This window comes from Barbus barbus (assembly GCF_936440315.1).
Source record: "Barbus barbus genome assembly, chromosome: 27".
NCBI classification, from domain to species: domain Eukaryota; kingdom Metazoa; phylum Chordata; class Actinopteri; order Cypriniformes; family Cyprinidae; genus Barbus; species Barbus barbus.
This window is the reverse complement of record NC_136755.1, coordinates 16,170,652-16,189,556: the sequence shown is the minus strand read 5'-3', so window position 1 is coordinate 16,189,556 and position 18,905 is coordinate 16,170,652. Positions and strand designations below refer to the sequence as shown.

The window sequence follows — 18,905 nt, the reverse complement described above, 5'->3', positions numbered from 1 at the left end:
CAGAAAGAGAAATGAGAGGAACAAAGGAAAAGTTGCATACGCATTGGTACACTACAGTACAAAAGCAGTGCAATACCACACACACTCTCAAAAATACAAATGTTGATTATCAATGAAAAATAAAAAGTACATTAGGAGGAAACCTAGAACACAATCAGCCTAGAAAAGACAAACTCTGCAATATTATTATAATAATTCCTATTTTATTCATCTACAATTAAAGATACTTTGCCTATGGACTAGTTACTGTTTTTTAAAATAAATAAATCTTCTTATTTTTTAACCGATAACTTCTATCTATCTGTCTGTCTTTTCAAACAAGACTAGTCTTGACAACATTTGCTGCAAAAAGTAATAAAGTAAATAACATTTGAAATTAAATTCACTTTAATTTCGCTTACTTTTTTTAAATAGCAATTTTGCATTCTAATTACTTAATTTAAATTCAAGAATTTAAGAATTCATTCACACATCCCTGCACTGAATGTAGCCAATAGGTGTCCAAAGAAATGCATGTACATATCTGCTGAAAAATATTTGTACATGTAAATGTGTATGTGTATGCATTTAAAAGTTCGGCAGATCTGAGTAAAAATAAAGAAAGAAAGAGACAGAGAGGAGGAGATACCCGAGCTCAGAGTCAGCCTGCAGCTGAAGAACAGAGGGGTCAGTGTCCCACTGCAAGGTCCTGGAGGGGGCGGCAGGGGGTGTCACGCAGGGGACAGGAGGGAGAGAACATGCAAGATTAACCTCAGCAGAAACAACAACATCATACATACAAACATAAATATAATAGCACACATGCCATCAAACAACACACCTCATGCAAGCCAGGAGAACAGTGAGAAAGGACCAATCAAATCAGCACACATGGAGATGCAGTTTGAAACAATGCTAAGGAGGTTCATGCATCATGTTTACGCACTTTTCAAAGGATGGCATGTATGCTACTGTAGAAGATGTATTGTATTAAAATTATGTGAGAATAGCATGGGGAATGTGACATGTCACCAGATCTTTTTTAGGTTATAATATTAAATTGTGGGATGGACATATGAGAAATGTGAACAGAGTTATGAAAATAAATAAACTGAATAAACCCTTACAAAACGTTACATAGTATTACCATGGTTTCTGGATGTGGTACCACACATTCCTAAACCCCAGGCTAACATTCCTTTGCATATTTGCAATGCCAATCTCATTGATTGGCCAAACACAACTTGTGACCTTGCACATCATTTATTCGTTCATGACCTTACAGTTTGTCCTTGATAGACTTTTCAGTCCATAACTTTAAGAATAAACCGCTCTTCACTCTAATTTTCCATCACTGTTTGATATTTTCACTACATCTGAAATCGCATACTGAGCAGGTATGACATTTACTGAAGAACTTACTTTGTGGCTGTTTAAAAAGTATCTTCTCTAAATCATTAATGAAATAATATAGAGAATGAAATCCGGACGTACTACAACTGCCATGTTGACTTTGTTATATGTCCTATGGCATCATTAGTTGCGTCGCTTCACAATTTAATCCAATGCTAACCACATTCTAACATTTAAAAAGTATGAAACATTGTTGTATCCTGAGGTTGAAAATGGGATTTAAAAACTTGATAACCTGGGGTTTAAGCGCAGTGAGAAAAGCCGTATCCACCTTATTTTACAACGCAGAGGACTTCTGATTCATTAGCCACTATAGGTAAATAAGTACAAGAATAAAGTTCAGTAAACAGTAAAATTATTTGTGTTACAAACCAGTGTGTTTACAATAAATTTAAATAATATGAAAATATCAGTTTGCAATATCAAACAGCATAACGGACTGGTTTTGTACAGCTAAAAATAACTTGAAGTTGATGAAAATGGAAGCGACACACATTCAAATTACAAATGGATGCACCCACTCTTACATAAAAAATAAGATGCATATAGTAGACTTAATTCATAGTGCCATCTGATATCATTACTGTACCATGGTAATGCCACAGACTTTTTTGTTAAGGATACACAAAACCAGTCATCTTTCATAAGCTCAACTATTAAGCTGATTAGAAAGATAAACAAACATGTAAACAGTATGTTACATAGAGTGAGATACTGTACATTAAGACAGACATACATGAACAAAGCATTTTTGGTAGCCAGAATACAGCACATAGATATTCTATAACTATATATATTCTATTCTTATATAACCCACAAAACCTGTAGGCAAAATTTGCTGTGATGTGCATATTTTATCCTTTAGAAACAAGTCAAAATGGTGTTGACCTTGTAAACTTTTTTCCTCAACCTTCAGTACAAGTCGCAAACATGCCTATTAATTTTTTTCACCAAACTTACACAGCCAGAGTGGTAGCTTGTCAAGCTGACACTCTGTTTTACCAGTGATGACATTTAAAAAACAGTATTGTCATTCACGTCGTTGCAAATGGCTCCAATTTAACCATGCAAGAGGAATTGTTGAAGTCAAGGCTCAAGGTAACAGCAGGCACCAGGCAGTCACACCGGGGGGAACAACCTAAACTGCTCTGCTTTTTTCAACTGCCAATGAGATAGAGTGCGCGCTGACTTTAATAGCAGAGCGTACATGTTCCCTTCAAAGGGGCTGCTTGGGATTCTGGGATAGGGTTTTGTGTGGATACATACCTTTCATTGTTTGTGTCTGTTTTGTGCTTACTAATATCACTGACCCCTAACCTGGGAGAGGACGAGAGTTATAGATGGAGACACTTAGAGCGGGACACTGTTACAACCGACCTTGGAGTAAAAACAACTCATATAATCCTATGTGACTATCATGCTACCATGAGGCAATGGTAGTGCATAGCTAAAGATGAAGTCATTAATATGTCCTGGAAATATCACTTCAGTCCAGTGGCTGTGAGCTGTGCCCCCTGCAGGGAGCGTTGACAGGCACAAACGCGCACATCATGTGTCAAACGTGCTGCACCTCTGCATTATGCAGACTTAATTACAGGCCAAAGCAGCAGTCGCATCAGCCTTCCCCTTTCCACATGACTGCAGCTACCTGTCTATATTTCAGAAAGAAAAATGAGCCTGTTAACAACCCTCACTGCTAGCGGCACTGATACACTCTTGGTTGTTATTTTTGATGCTTTATGTTAAAAATTGATCGTCTCATCTTACAAATATTTCTCTTACAGGAAGTTCTCTGGTTGGTTATCAATTTCTAAATGCTCACTAAATTGATTAGGCAGACAGTCTCTTAAGCTCTCCATTTCAGTATCAGTGGACTTAGATTTTATACCTTGAGATAGGCTGTTTGGTCTTCTATATTGTCTCAGGCTGACAGGTGAAGTGGAAAATCAAAAATGAGCACACTACAGGAACCACAGAATGATTCTTACCTATATCTGTTGATCCCATTTAAAACAAAACAGAGAAACATGGGTATCAGTCACACTTGCGTTACAAAACAATTTGTTCCTGCTTAAACAAAAGCTATTAAAGGGATAGTTCACCCAAAAATGAAAATTTTGGGACATCTGTAAAATAGTCTGTAAATTTGGTTTCTTTGCGCATGAAAAGTATTGTCATAGCTTTGTAAAATTGCGGTTAAGCCCCTGATGTCACATGGAATATTTTACCGATGTCCTTGCTAATGGACCTGGGAACATTTCAGTTGTATTGCTGTCTATGCAGGGACTGAGAGCTCTCGGATTTCATCAAAAATATCTTAATATATGTTTTGAAGGTGAACGAAGGTCTTACGAGTTTGGAACATGAGGGTGAGAAATTAATGACAGAACTTTCATTTTTGGGTGAACTATTCCTTTAACATATAAACACTTTTAGGGCCCAATTTTAACGATCTAAGCGCATGGTCTAAAGCGCACGGCGCAAGTGCATTCAGGGCGTGTCCGAATCCACTTTTGATAGTTTAACGACGGTCGGTGCGCCCGGGCGCATGGTCTAAACAGGTTGTCCCTATTCTTTTAATATATGATGGGTGGTTTTTGGGCGTAACGTGCAATAAACCAATCAGAGTCTCATCTCCCATTCCCTTTAAGAGCGAGTTGCGCTCGCGCCATGGCGGATTCGGTATTTAAATGGCGGAATTTTAAGTCGCACAGACTGAACGTGTCTCCAGAGAGCAAACGGATCTGCTCATGCGCGAGCAAATAGGTAGGCTAATTCTGATACACGCAATGACTATCCATTATGACATCTTTATATTTATGTAGCCTGCACAATAATATTGTTTTACACTGCAATCCTTTCATTTTTAATATTTGGCATGTTTGTGTGCTGCTGCGCGTCCCTGTGTGTAATAAATAAAGTGAAAGCGCGTTGTTGTGGACCCACCCAGAGGCGCATTTTCTACTAACTCGCTCTTTAAATAAATAAAAACATACATAAATATTGCACCATTGACTTCAGACTTTAGACCAGTCTATTTTCAGTTCCTCAAAATAGCAACGTGCCAACAATGCGCCTGAACACACCTCGTTTTCAGACCAGCACGCCCATGGGCGCACAAATGGCCGCAAATGCATTTACTATTTAAACAACGGGGCGCATGATGGGAAATTGAGAACTGCGTCAGGCTGAAACTAGCAAAAACACTTGCGCCGCGCTGCGCCAGGTGTATGATAGGGACTCCATAGTCTTTGAAAAACAAAGATTTGAATAGAATATTTTATTTCTGAACTGACATTTAAATTCTTCTTTAATGTTCCCAGATGTTCCTTAAGACTCAAAATTATTATAAAATAATGACATACGTTTAAACTAAAAAGTATTACACAACATTATAAAACTATATATATATATATATATATACGTTCAGAATTAACTGTTTTCAACACACGGTGTTACAGTTTTCAATCTGTAACAATAAGAAATGTTTCTTTGGCACCTATCGGCATATTAGGATGATTTCTGAAGGGTCATGTGACACTGAAGACTGGAGTAATGATGCTGAAAATTCAGCTTTTCCTGAATAAATTACATTTGAAAATAGATTAAACATGATGTATTTAATATTAACATTTTAAATGTTACAACTGGTGAGCGTAAAAGACTTTGAACGTTTGAACTGTATATAGATAATTTACAATAAAAATGGTAAATGTTATTAACTTGCGTTGCTTTGCCTAACTTTATCTTGTATTGTTTACCCTACTTTATTATTGGCAAAAGCATATTTTTTTCTCGTACTAAAACCTTAATGATTGATGTCTACAGAAGGTCCATGGTCATATATGACGATTTCGGGGTGTTAAAATACCTGCCAGCAGCTGCTCCATCAACCGAGTCTTGGCTGCCTGTCTCGCTGGGTGTGCTCATTGATTTTGATGGGGACATTGGTGTCGGGACTATGAAAAGACAAAAAGACAGTCAGATATAAAATGCTGTTAAATTTTAAATACCTTTTAACCAGCTACTTTATAAACAAAGTTATAACATTTACACTGCACTAATTTATACTATGCATAATTAGATTTAATTTAAATGGCAAAGTTATGAGTATGGAGCCCATCTTTGAAATGTACATAGCTCTGCACTAGATGGCGATAGTAGCAGAGAAAGGGATTACATGACTGTCACAAAATCAGCACAGTGGTGAGATAATAAGTTTCTTAATTAGCTCATGTTTGCATTAATTAGTGTCTTGTTAAAGTCTAGAGATTTGTGTGACTTGCTGGGCAGTTGAAAAGATCTATTCTGTTGGCTAAACCTTAGAAATTACATTAGCAATTACAAAACAATTTAGACAGGATTATAGTAATTCAGGACGTACAGTGTAGCAAAAAGACTAAAATGCAGAATCCAAAAGACTGGAAAAGCCTGTCTAAAAAGAAGTTTGGATGAAGTCCCATTATTACACAGCCTGATCTTGGCAAAGGTAAAAAGGCAATGTTCTGATGTGTTTTGGAGGGAGGCATTGTTGAGTGAGGTGGCTGTGGTGCAGATGGATATTTCAGTGCGGTCCAGTGGTCTGTGTACTGTACCTAATGGAGGTTCGGGTGAGATTCCAATGCTCTGGAGGAGGGCCTCGGTCTCCCTGCGCTTGCGGTCCAAATCTGAATCCTCAGGAGCAGCTTCCACTTTCTGTTGTGTCTCCGACTGTTTACGTTTACAAATGCACACAAACTCAGATATTCATATGAAGTTTTTACCACATTCTGAATAAGTCTCATTAAAACATTATCTCACCTCTTTCTTCTTCTTTTCTTCCTCCTTTCTCTTTTTTTCCTCTCTGATTTGAGCAAGGCGCTGTTTCTTGCGCTCAAGTTCGGCTTTTAGGTCGCTCTTGTCAGCCATTTTGTCCTGTGACAAAACAATTACACCACAGACCCACAGTTTTCACATCCATACCAGTGTAAGCAGGTCCGTATGGAGACTACACTATATTTAGAGACTTTGTTCTTTAAAAGCAGTGGTTAAACACTCAGTACTGCATATACAAGCTGAAGGACCATTTGTGTTTTCAACAGAAATGCCTTGGTATATGTCTATGCATTCATGAAAAAACTATGAGGTAAGTAAATACAACTGATTCTGTATTAAGGGTGTGGCAGATGATGGTATCTATATGATTGAAGAATAATACTTCTCAAAACTGTAAATCCAAGGTTTTATCATATGATAAAAAATAAATGGGATGAAATGGAGTGGTAATAAAAACAATATCAGACTGTGGGGGAAAGCTTTATTAAAGCTTAATTAAAACATAAAATAAATCCATAAGATCCGGAAGATGTTACATTAGGTGGACTGTCATGCATCATAATGCTGGTTTTGTCGTCATAACAGACTCCAATTCGATTACAGAGAGTTACAAAATAAACAATTATTGAAAATCCAGTTACACAGATGTCACAATGATACATTAAGATGTACCATTGATGTCAGCGTTGCTATTGCTAATACATGAAGTCATGAACATAAAGCATAAAAAAACAACAAAATGCACATATGAAACCTCCCAGTTATGTGAGCGTGAGAAACATGCACCCGGTGTGTGTGACACTTCCTACCTGTTCCCAGTGTGGATGCTGTCCACTGTAAATATGCTGTATCACTGCTGATGCACACAGCCTGACATCCGCTTTATTAAAACATGTTTGAGATTATACGATGCGATCATTTAGAAATTCATCGAAGCTGCTGGCAAAATGTAAGGCTAATGGCCTACATTTTTCTGAGGTGGCAAGATGCTAATAAACCGCCTTGCTACCTCGAGATAACTAAAAAGATCCCACCTCTCCCTTTCCAAAATGCTGTTATAATGTAGAAATAAATGAATCCACTGCAATAGTGCCACCTAGCGGTTTTTGTATTTTGCATTGATGTACAGATGTAAACATTAGGTTCGTTTGAATTGTTATACACCACTAGATGGAGCCATAGTCCAAAAGAGCAAGGCAGTTCAGCCTTTCAGAATACTGCTAAAAATATCTAGAAACCAGCCTGAAGATTGTTTGCTGGTTTAAGCTGGGCCTGACCAGCCGAAATGTGGCTAAAATGTACAGTAAATGGTCACTGTAAAATAAATAAATAATTTTAAAAATGACTGCACTCATTTTAAAACAGAAATCAGTTAATAGATACCAGGGGTGATGAAAAACAGTTTATGATTGTAATATGATTTTTGTAAAGCCTCTGTTTTGGAGTCTTTGATTTGATTTATTTTTTTTTTGTTGTTGTTAATATTTTTTTCCTTTAGTATTGATAACCCTGAAACCAAATATGCCTATATGAATTACAAATCTGTATTTAATCATAATCCTTTAAAAAATATATATATATAAATATATATATATTTGTCGCATTAAAGGAACTAATTGAGGTTATTATAAGCGATTTGCCCCCTCAGTCATTTGAACACAATGTACAATACACCACTAAAGATGACTTAAAAAAAAAAAAAAAGTGTCTCAGCCCCTCTCCCAAAGACCTTTGCTCTACATTAGCTGTGCGCATGCGTCAATGGCAGAGCGATATAGATGTATAGCATGTAGATCGCGAAACCCATTTCTGATGGCTGCACACAAGAAACAGCGAAGGACAAAATCATGTAATCAACCTTTTAATTAACTGTACAATGCAATGATAGCGTTTTACCTATCGATAAGAATAAAAAGAAAGAACTTGATGTGTGGGTTAAGTTCTAATGTACTACATCTATGCAGATTGGAGTACCAGTCCCCCCTCTCCCCTCCCTCCCTGTTTTGTAGCTTGTGCTGGTTAGTTATTTTGGTGGTGCAGTGACAAATTGAACCGAATTAGAGCGATTCAGGAGGACTCTTCCACCGGACAGTCTGTGGATTTCACTTGAAGATCAACATGAAGTTCGCCCAGATCATGCTGAAGAACAGCTCAAAGCTGAACATACCTAAACAAGTGGACAGATTCTCAAAGTACTCTCCGTCTCCGCTGTCAATGAAGCAGTTCATTGACTTTGGTAAGTTGTTTACCTGTTTGAAATGGATCTCATGGAGGTTGTGTTTGAAAACCTACTATAATAAAAAAGTATAAAGGCACGTTTGTAGTAACACGGGCATATTATAACATGGTATTATGGTTATTTTATGTATTTTACGTGTATCATGGGGTATCATCAAAATACCACAGTATTACCATTATTGTACCAAGTATAACATTGTATTTTTCGTAAAAACAGCCTAAATCTACTTCTATCAGTATTGTGGGCATCTGCATAGATCAACTGTATGCAGCTGTTATGCACAACATGATCTCTATAGGCAGCTCTCTAGGTTTTGAGACACAACCTTCCTCGTACTGTTATTTGGCAGAAGATATTGAGACTTTAATATACTTGTTTGATGGTATATAAATTGAATATCACCTCACAAAATAAATTGTACCATTGATGTTGTTATTATTAATAGCTGTACACATATATTTCATATATACTAAATAAGTACATAAGTACTAAATATTTTAAATATACACATTTCTAATCTAATGTGTCATTTTATATAACATCTCCTATTACAAATCTTTATTCTAAAATCCAGAGTCATTTAGGAGTCTGTTCAAACTGATGTCTTGTTTTGGATTACACCAAAATATTGGTCTTAAATGTATAGGGATTTTCAGGTATGCCGTACATGTCAAGTTCAAGAGCAAAATTCTTACTAATGTAGTCCCGTCTTGCTTGCAGGATCAGCCAATGCCTGTGAAAAGACCTCCTTCATGTTTTTAAGGCAAGAGCTTCCTGTTCGTTTAGCCAACATCATGAAGGAGATCGACTTCCTCCCGGACAAACTGCTCAGCACTCCTTCACTGAAGCTGCTTCAAAGCTGGTGAGATCCACAGCTGACATGCTGTTCTGGACTCCCTGAAGTGCCACATGCTCCAGTGTGATGAATTTCTGCCTACTCTTGGCTCTCTATTAAGTTTTTACAACTCATATATTACAGCTTGTGTAATTTATATAAATATAAATATATGTATATATGTATATGTATGAGTTGTAAAAACTTCATAGAGAGCCAAGAGTAGGTGTGTGTGTGTGTATGTAATAGATATAGATGGATGGATAAATAGATGGATGGTGGGAAATGTTGATTCAGCACATTCTAACAACCTCTTAGCAAAAACTTAGAATATCACCAAACTTCATCAGCATTTTTGAGAATTATTTAGCCACCATTCTAGCTAGTCCAGGTTGAATAGTATTGTGTTTTCCGATAACATTTCTGTTCGTCTTTAGGCTAAAATGCATATGGATATATAACATCAGTAGTGTTCTGAAATTTGAACCTGAGGTCAAATTCATTAGTGCAGTTTACGTCATGAAAACGAAGAAAGATGATGGATAGACAGCTGACCTTTGATCTTTTTTACACCATAAAGAAGTCATTTAAGGAATCCATAGCCCACAGACCAGATAAGTAACAATATTTCTTAGCTAGTTTGTTCAAACTAAAACATTTAAATTAGAATATCAAAAATAAGTGTTTGTAAATGCATGTTATTTTAATATTAGCAAGTAGAACATGTTTGAGACATGTAAGAGTTGTCAAGTCCTTATGCTTTTCCTGTGAACTTTCCTTTCACTCTCAGCTGTCTTCTCTATTGAAAGCAAAAGGTTTAATACAAAATTGAATGACAAAAAAATGTTGTCAGAGTGCTGGTTTTCAAGTGGCGTGAACGTGCAGGCAATTTAAATAGCTTGTTCTTCATGGAAGGTTTTCTGTTTAAGAATAGACTTCTGAATGGACCGGATTTGAAGGACAGAATGATTTATAAGTTCAAAATGAGCTGTTGCAGTTATTGACTTTTGTCTTATAAAGTTTAGCAGAGGCTTTGTGTTCAACAAGTCAACTGGAATGCATTGAAAATTATGCAATTGTGAGCGTTATGTAAACTGAACTTTTTTCCGCTGACTATGCTGGATTCAAAGGCTTTTATGAAAACATGATACTGGAACAGTAACACACATTTATTCAGTCACAAACAAGCAAATGTTATGAAACTCTGCATTATGCTCAGTGGAGTACTTAAGGTTTCTTTCTGCCTGAGAAAAAGTATGACTTTTCAACATCTATCTAATCTATCTGTACGATACATATACTCTGTTAGTTTTCTTTTTAGTATGTTTTATTTATTTTAAACAAAATATTTAGTATGTAATTCTGTTATATTACATTATTCCAATAAATAAAAGGTTGATTTGTAATAGTTTGAGTTATGAAGGACAATGTAGAAAATGCTACAATTGCCCTTGGTTTTCTCTATATGAAACAGATTTGTTGTTGTTTTTGTTGCTAATATTTTATAACTCGAGTTTTAAGTCTTCATATGTGATAGTCCATTTGTTTCAGGGTTCTTTGTCCTCAAAACTCTAGAATCTCTTGAATCATGCTGAGAACACAATGTGAACTAAATGTAACTTTAAAATGTGTTCATCAAAATATGTTGCGGTGTCAGGTCGCATGAGACACTGAACACAAACAAGTGTACGTTGTGACCTTCCTAGATGTCTCCGTGTAAACAAGTCCTCTTTGACAATGCGGCACACTGACACAGAGCACTGTCATTCAGGTGGATTGTAGCTAGTACACTAGGTTCATTGTGTCACGTGTAAGACTATTGCTCTCTGTGCAGCACATCTTCCTTGCCAAAAGTCACATGGGGGGCTTGATTTACTCTAACCATTAAATGATCAATGCAAAGCTGTTTAATCACCATTCAGCTTTGGGAAAGCAGTGATAATAATTGGATCAGTGGTTAGAGTAAATACCTGTCAGTGCTTTGCACCACCGTTAGCCATTCAGATAAACAACTACATTGGCTTTGTTGTTCAAAGGAAACAATACACAGTATTACATAATGTGTGGTGCATTATGGCTGTGTTTCAAATAGGGCTGGGTATTGGTACAATTCCATTTTTAATGCAATTTGATTCTTATCTCATTCAATTTAATTATATTTTGTTTCATTTGGAAATAGTGGTGCACCTAAATTATATATATATTTTTTTAATCAAAACTCTGAAACTGAAATTCATTCTGAGTCAAAAAAACAAAACAGAAAACTGAAGTTCATTTATTAAATTAATAAATCGCATCAAATAAAATTGAGTTGTATTTAAGTCAGTCTAAAAATAAACCTTAAAATGTTTGTTTACTCTCAAAAACAGGTATGCGCAGAGTTTGATGGAGCTTGTTGACTTTTTGGAGAAAGACCCTGATGATAAAAAAATCCTAACTAAGTAAGTACAGTATTCATGAGCATGGGAAATCCAGTGTCAATAATATTACTCCTGTTTAGCGCATGTTTAACTTGGCTGCAGCCTGTTTTAAATGACCTCTAATAGTGTGTTTAACTGGATGACGTGTCTCTTAGATTCACAGAAACGCTGATCAATGTCAGGAACAGGCACAACAATGTGGTGCCCACCATGGCACAAGGAGTGCTGGAGTACAAGGAGGCCTTTGGCGTGGATCCAGTGACCAATCAGAACGTCCAGTATTTTTTGGACCGCTTCTACATGAGCCGAATCTCCACACGCATGCTGATGAATCAGCACAGTAAGGCTTCAGCCCTGGCCAAGCAGGATGGATATTTCTGTCTCATCTGAAACAATAGATTAACCATCATAGCTTCATAACCAAAAAAAATAAAAAAAAATGTTTTAATGCTGTACTATTTTGTCTAAATAATTTAAAATGATATGCTTTCAGTGAATTTAGGCATTATATTGCACAGCATGAAAAATGGATATTCATTTTGAGATTTAGATTTTAACAGTGTTGTGAAATTATCTGTGTTTTTATAGATTAACTTTAAGTGAGCCTTAGATGATGGCAAATTAAATGCAAAAATAGGGGAAATAAGCAAATGCAGTTAAATATCTACAATTGACTTATATACACTACTATTCAAAAGAGCTGTATTTATTTAAATTTGATATCATTTGTAAAATTATAAATGTATTTACGGTCACTTTTGATTAATTTAATGTGTCCTTGCTTAATAAAAATATTAATTTCTTTTAAAAAAGTTACTAACCCCAAACTTTTGAGCAAAAGTGTAGTTCCAATGTTATTCGATACAGTTAATAAACAATCATTAAAGTATCTAAATAACTAATGTAGTACCCATATATCATGCATTCCTACAAATAAAATATTTAAAATGTGTTCATTTTAGCGTTAATCTTTGATGGCAGCACCAATCCAGCCCACCCCAAACACATTGGCAGTATCGACCCAAACTGTGACGTTGTGGAGGTTGTAAAAGGTAATTTACCTTTGTTTCTTGCCTGTGTAACACTTTTTATTTACTCTGTCAAAGAAAGCCAATAAACTGGGTGTAATGGACATTGTAGGCCTTACATGGGCAGACTCATACTGTGTCTCACACTTTCTTTCTCTAGATGCCTATGAGAGTGCCAAGATGCTGTGTGATCAGTACTACTTGACCTCTCCCGAAGTGGAAATCAAACAAGTGAACTGTGAGCGAGAATTTTTTTTCTTTCTCTGAAATTTTCAGTCTTTGTGTGTGCATGGTGAGTCAGAAAACCTGAACTCTGCAGTGGAGCTCTCTACAGTCTTATTTACACTTATTTGCTTATTTACAGTCTTACTGATTCCATGTTAGCCTGTAGTTGTTTGACAGTGTGGGATGGTGCCAACAAAATGTGTTGGGTGGGGATTATAGGTATGCTATGAAATGCCACATTCTTGTCCTGCATGCAGTAAAACTTGCCTGGACTCTTTAGTGTGTAATTATGCTTTTAGTTTATATATCTTATCAGCCAAGCATGACCTGAAATTCAACTTTGCCCCTAAAAATTCACTGCCGTTAATTTTTGTTTTGTTTTTGTCCAGCAAGGGTGCATTAAATTGATCAAAAGTGACAAACACATTTATAATGTTACAAAACATTTCTATTTCAAATAAATGCTGTTCTTTTGAACGTAATATTTTCAAAGAATCCTAAAAAAAGACATTCTACGGTTGTCACAAAAATATGTTGCAGCTCAACTGTTCTCAACATTGATAATAATAAGAAATGTTTCTTGAGCAGCAAACCAGCATATCAGAATGGATTCTGAGGGATCGTGTAACACTGAAAACTTGAGCTATGGGTTGTGTAAATTCAGCTTTGCCTTCACAGGAATAAATTACATTTTAAAATATTTTAATATAGATAAGTTATTTTAAATTTTAATAATATTTCACAATATTATGGTTTTTACTGTATTTTTGGTCATAAATTCAGCCTTGGTGAGCATAAGGGACTTATTTTAAAATCATTAAAATAATCTTACAGACCCCCAAACATTAGAATGGCAGTGTTACTGTAATGTACATTTACAGTATAAGTACAGTAAGATTCGTAATGTGGATTGATAGTAATAAATAATAGCACAGTGTATTGAATTTGTTTTATACGAAAGTTAAAATACAGAATTATGCAACCACATTTAGTAAATTCTTAAATCACTTATCGGTGTAGACCGAAATAGCGCTTGAAAATCTTATCACTGTGTCTATGGATGATCAGTTGGATGAACAGCACTGTTGGCATGATCTCTCGTTTTATCTCTTTGACATGTAAATACCAGTGTACTATTGTGTCAAGCAAAGAGAACCTACAAGGTTGAGTGACCACCGTTGCGGTGTTTTTTACCAACACATAGTAACAAATTAGCCAGCATAAACCTCTATCATGTGCTTTATATCTGACTAGCTTGGGCAGCATGCCAGTGTTGATTTCTTCTTTGCATTCTTAAAATAAAAAATAATGTGGGCCTGCATGTTAAGGCCTTGTTTTTTTTGAGTTACTCAACTGTTACTGAATTGATATATCTGTTGTTTTTACAGTTAAAGGACCCAGTGACCCTATACATATAGTTTATGTGCCTTCTCATCTGTACCACATGCTCTTTGAGCTCTTCAAGGTACTCCCATCACTTTATAGTAGCTTATAGATTAGGCAAATGCATCATCATAACTTCACCCTCATGTCCAACACTGAGATTTTACAGAATGTTGATACATAGAAATTGGAAATTAGATTTAAGAGCTAGATTTTCAGTGAATAATGACTAAAACTTTGTCTGGTCCCTATCCAAAGCTATTGTATGGATTCAGAAGACTTGGAATATAGTGAACAAGTTGTATGGACCATTCAGTGGTGCGTTTTGCGCTTTTTCAATATATGGAAAGTAGCTCCATTGACATTCAGCTAAACGTCTCCTTTTGTGTTCCACGGAAGTAAGAAAGTCAAATGGGTTTGAATTGACTTGACCATCAAGCATTTAACGATAATGTGTTTTTTTTCTCTTTAACAGAATGCAATGAGAGCAACTGTGGAAACCCATGAGACCAGCCTACATCTCCCACCAATCAAAGTGAGAGTTTCTCTAGGAAGTGAAGATCTGACCATCAAGGTGAGCTTTTTTTCAACACCTCAGATGTAACGGGTCAGCAAAAGTTGAATATTTTATCTCTGTTTTAACTTGCAACATACTTGCAAGAGCAGTGAGAGCCAAAACATGTTTGTAATGACTCTTGTGGTATATTAGATGTCTGACAGAGGAGGTGGGGTTCCTTTGAGGAAAATCGAAAGGCTTTTCAGCTACATGTATTCTACTGCACCGAGTCCTGTGGCTGAAAACAGCCGTAATGCTCCCCTGGTAAGAACCATGGCTGCCTTATTAAACATACTCTATGCAGATTGTTGTGCAATGATACCACATGGTAAATCTTTTATCCACAGTCATGTTTTCAAGTAAACTGTGAGCTTACAGAGTTATAAATTAGCAGAATTACCAACAGTTCAGTTTATTGTTTACGCCAGATTAGTAATGTAATGCAGTTGTAATGTTTTCTCTTTCTCTCACACACTTACTATGGCTTTCTTTCTTTGCAGGCTGGTTTTGGCTATGGTCTTCCTATTTCCCGCCTTTATGCCAGGTACTTCCAGGGAGATCTACAGCTCTACTCTATGGAGGGATACGGCACGTCGGCAGTCATATACCTAAAGGTACACTCTAGCACTACCTAGTGAACTGCCTCACTGCTAACTACTTAAGTAGGAGTGTCCTCATAAGTGACTGATTTGATTATTTCTTTGTACGTGTAAACCTGGATTACTTTCTTCTGCATGCCACAAAAGATGATAATTTTGAAGAATGTTGGTAACCAGACCGTTTTGGTTTCCATTGACGTCTATTTGATTTTTTTTGTCCAGTCAATGAAAGTCAATTGGAACCAAAACTGTTTGGTTACCAACATTCTTCAGAATACCTTATTTTTAGTTTCCAGTGAAAAAAAAAAAAGTAAGTGTTACAGGTTTTGCACAACATGAGAGTGAGTAAATGATGACAGAATTTTAATTTTTGTGTGGACCATCCATTTATGGTGCAGTGCAGTCTCAGATTTAATTAGGTCTGTTGGTGAATTTGAATGACCAACTTAAACTCCTTGCAAAATCTTTTCAAAACTTTTGTGATATTCACCTGGACTCCTATTGAAATAACTGGATTTCACCTGCAAAAATTTGTCAAACTACTGTAAATTAGTGGGGGGGTTTTATCGATTTTTCTTCTTCAGATTTTATCGATTAATTCGAATGTAATGTTTTGACATGATTTTATTTTTATCAACTGAGGAATCACGATTTTGAATAGAAACATTAGAATTAGACACTTTGACAATATTCCAGTGATAACAGTAAAGAGAAAAGAATGATCCAACCGCATGTCGGTGCACATGATTAACCGCTCAGGTGTGACGTGCTCTGTGAAGTAGTATATAGCTAGGTGCCGTTCACACAGAATACAATTTTGTGTTGACAAATGTGCTATGCGGGCAGTGGAATAGGAAAAAATGCAAGAAAATAGGAGTTGAACTTCTTTTAACTTGAGCACTGCATTTTTAGAATCCCGTTTCATGCATAAGACGGTGCAAGAGACGCGAGTGCAAAAGTCAAACACGTCCATGTTTACATAGAAAAAATAATGGAAAGCAGTACAATCGAATAAAAAAAACCTGTAAAGAACTACTACTCTATGTCTGAAATGTCATGTTTGCATCATAGTGACAGTCTGCAAGCTGCTGTTCATTGTTTTTACATTACATTAGTTCATAATAGTCAGGGTCATTCAAATTCAAAATGACTGAAGGTACAAGAATTTTTTTTAACTAGAGGGTTAATAAAGAAAAAGTTACTTGGATCATTTTGTAGTTACATTTTCAAGTTGACTAGTTAAAAATCGAGAATTGGTCAAATATTCTGAAAAAAAAAAAAAAATCAAGATGAATTTTTTTTTGCCATATCGCCCAGCCCTACTGTAAATATTACTGCATTTTTAGAATTTGGATGAAATTCTACACCAATTCATAAATATGTTTCATAAATAATCTTTCTCATTTATTTCCCCCCCTCTTTTTTAACAGGCCTTATCCACTGAATCAATAGAAAGACTTCCTGTCTTCAACAAGTCAGCCTTAAGGCATTATCAAACAAGCATGGAAGCAGACGACTGGTGCATCCCAAGCAGCGAGCCCAAGAAACTGGGAAAGTACGAGTACAGTGTTTGAGAGGAATGAGAAGCTCATACGATAAACATAAGGACCGAACAGGACGAACTGTAGTGGAGTTCATTTGCATAATCATCTATGTGACTTTTGAGGTATTTCAGACGCTTTGTTTTATCAAAGGGTTGATAATTGACTTTATGAATGTTCCAGTCTGAATAACAAGTGCATTTTTGTCTTCCACATCTCACACCATGCACTTCATTTCATTCAGAGTTTCACAGGACGTTCTTCTTCTGTGATGTCTGAGACTTCAGTCGAATGTACTGAAGCTGACAGGTTGTTTGAGCACTTGTTGATTCCTACACATGACCACAGATTCTGTAAGTGTGTTTTAGAGTATGTGAACTTGTGTTTTAGTCAATGGGGCCAAATGACCAGCTTTGTGTGAGTTATAGCACGTATCTCTAGCTAATATTTGGGAGAACACACAAGCATCTGAAAGTAACCAAGGCTTTATATTTTCCTTGGTTAAAAATGCATTCACAAAGCAAATATTAGAATGACCATAGTTGTGTCACCTCTAACAGTTGGACCTACTGTCTAACACTCCATTTAGTTTTGAGAAACCGACAAAGTAAGTTTGGGCCCAGGTTCGTTGCTACAGTATGTTATTCATTTATTTAAAACTGGCTAGATGGATTAGGCTTTTTGCTATGTGTGAAGCTTTTTGACCACAATAATGTTTGATCTTTGTGACAACAACGTTTCAGGTATTCTGTATGAACAAAAATGACATGTAGCTCTCTTTGATTCATTTTTTTTAGCATGAAAACACTGAAGAGGCAATATTTACATTATTTTCATTTGCGTATAAATGAAAGAAAAATTAAATGGCTTGTTTTAAATATATTATCTCAGGATTGTGCTGATTTGCCTTTCTAGTTTTGACTGGGGGTTTTTTATCATTTAATTTTGTTTTTATTGTTTTGTTTTAATCTTACTGTAATATTTGCAAAGTTAGCTTTTTGAAAGCAATGAGAAGGACCTGTATGAATTTTAAGGGAACTCAAGTGGCAGCAGCTGCTCTGTTTCAAGTGACACTCATCAAACTCTGGGTGGGTTTCAGCTGCTAGCAGTTTGCTCTGCTTACATGTATTTGCCTCGTTCAGAGATGGAAGTATTTAGACAACCTCAATAGATCATTTGCACATTTCAAGCTATAATCAAGAACTGACATGTTGATGTTATTCATTCATACCTCATAAGCTTCATTTGCAGTCATACCCATCCTCATGCAATCACACCTGCTTCTTGACGTGTTCTAGATACACAATCCTGTATTCACAAGAAGCAACTGTGTTAATGGATGCTCAGTACTATTCGTTAAACTCACTCGTGCGGTGAGAGAGTGCCATTTTCTGTATTAAAACAATGAATGAAGAAAAAAATAGTTTTCCTTTTCTTTCATGTCTTTTTTTTAAACTAAAATCTCATTATATGGAACATTCCAGCTTGGATATTCTTCTAAATGACTCGTTTTGTGTTGTACACAAGAAAATCAGTCAAAACGGGTTTGAAACAACATGATGGTGAGAAAATAATGACTGAATTTTCATTTTGGATCAATTCTTTTAAAAAGTGTATTGTCATACACCACAAAACATTGTTTATTTGTTTTATATTGTTCATTTGTGTTACATTGTTTTCAGTTTTCTTTCTTTTGTTCATTTTTTTTCATATTTTGTTTTATTACATTACCATTTAAAAATGTTGGGGTTGGTGTTTTATGTATGTGTTTGAAAGTCTCGTGTTCAAAAAGGCTTAATTTATTTGTGTAAAAGGACAGTAATGAGATATTATAATTACAACTGCTTTCTATTATTAAATATTTTAAAATGT

The 18,905-nt window shown here is 35.8% G+C and overlaps 2 protein-coding genes across 5 annotated transcripts in view; one reads left to right on the top strand and one right to left on the bottom strand.

Annotated features, from left to right (window-relative positions):
* The window catches only part of LOC306847086 (cytoplasmic dynein 1 intermediate chain 1-like), a 24,244-nt gene extending 16,973 nt beyond the window's left edge, over positions 1-7,271 (bottom strand). Inside the window, exons 1-4 of the mRNA XM_079380842.1 lie at positions 7,017-7,271; positions 6,193-6,306; positions 5,988-6,102; positions 5,264-5,351 (exon numbers count right to left, since the gene is read on the bottom strand). Coding sequence (XP_079236968.1) covers positions 5,264-5,351; positions 5,988-6,102; positions 6,193-6,300 — 311 coding nt within the window. The 5' untranslated portion in view covers positions 6,301-6,306; positions 7,017-7,271. The remainder of the gene's footprint in view (positions 1-5,263; positions 5,352-5,987; positions 6,103-6,192; positions 6,307-7,016) is intronic.
* LOC306847074 (pyruvate dehydrogenase (acetyl-transferring) kinase isozyme 2, mitochondrial-like) lies at positions 3,890-18,905 on the top strand. Of its 4 annotated transcripts, XR_013782129.1 has the most exons (13): positions 4,074-4,158; positions 8,217-8,443; positions 9,167-9,308; positions 11,651-11,722; positions 11,857-12,041; positions 12,664-12,753; positions 12,890-12,967; positions 14,343-14,419; positions 14,813-14,911; positions 15,047-15,157; positions 15,394-15,507; positions 16,923-17,158; positions 17,278-18,444. XR_013782129.1 is itself a non-coding variant. In XM_079380827.1 (12 exons), the coding sequence occupies exons 2-12, from the start codon at positions 8,326-8,328 to the stop codon at positions 17,064-17,066; spliced, it is 1,230 nt and encodes a 409-aa protein (XP_079236953.1). In that variant the 5' UTR covers positions 3,890-4,158; positions 8,217-8,325; the 3' UTR covers positions 17,067-18,905. The 4 variants fall into 4 exon arrangements, 3 of the variants coding, with proteins under 3 accessions (XP_079236953.1, XP_079236951.1, XP_079236952.1); XM_079380827.1 differs by having other exon boundaries at positions 3,890-4,158; positions 16,923-18,905; XM_079380825.1 differs by lacking the exon at positions 4,074-4,158 and adding an exon at positions 7,946-8,056 and having other exon boundaries at positions 8,172-8,443; positions 16,923-18,905.

Bases quoted from the DNA above. Each gene is read 5' to 3' on its own strand.
- LOC306847074 (XM_079380827.1), top strand. From the start codon at position 8,326: ATGAAGTTCGCCCAGATCATGCTGAAGAACAGCTCAAAGCTGAACATA. The intron at 12,042-12,663 runs GTAAGGCTTCAG...TGTTCATTTTAG, and splicing joins CATGCTGATGAATCAGCACA to CGTTAATCTTTGATGGCAGC. The intron at 14,912-15,046 runs GTGAGCTTTTTT...GTGGTATATTAG, and splicing joins GTGAAGATCTGACCATCAAG to ATGTCTGACAGAGGAGGTGG.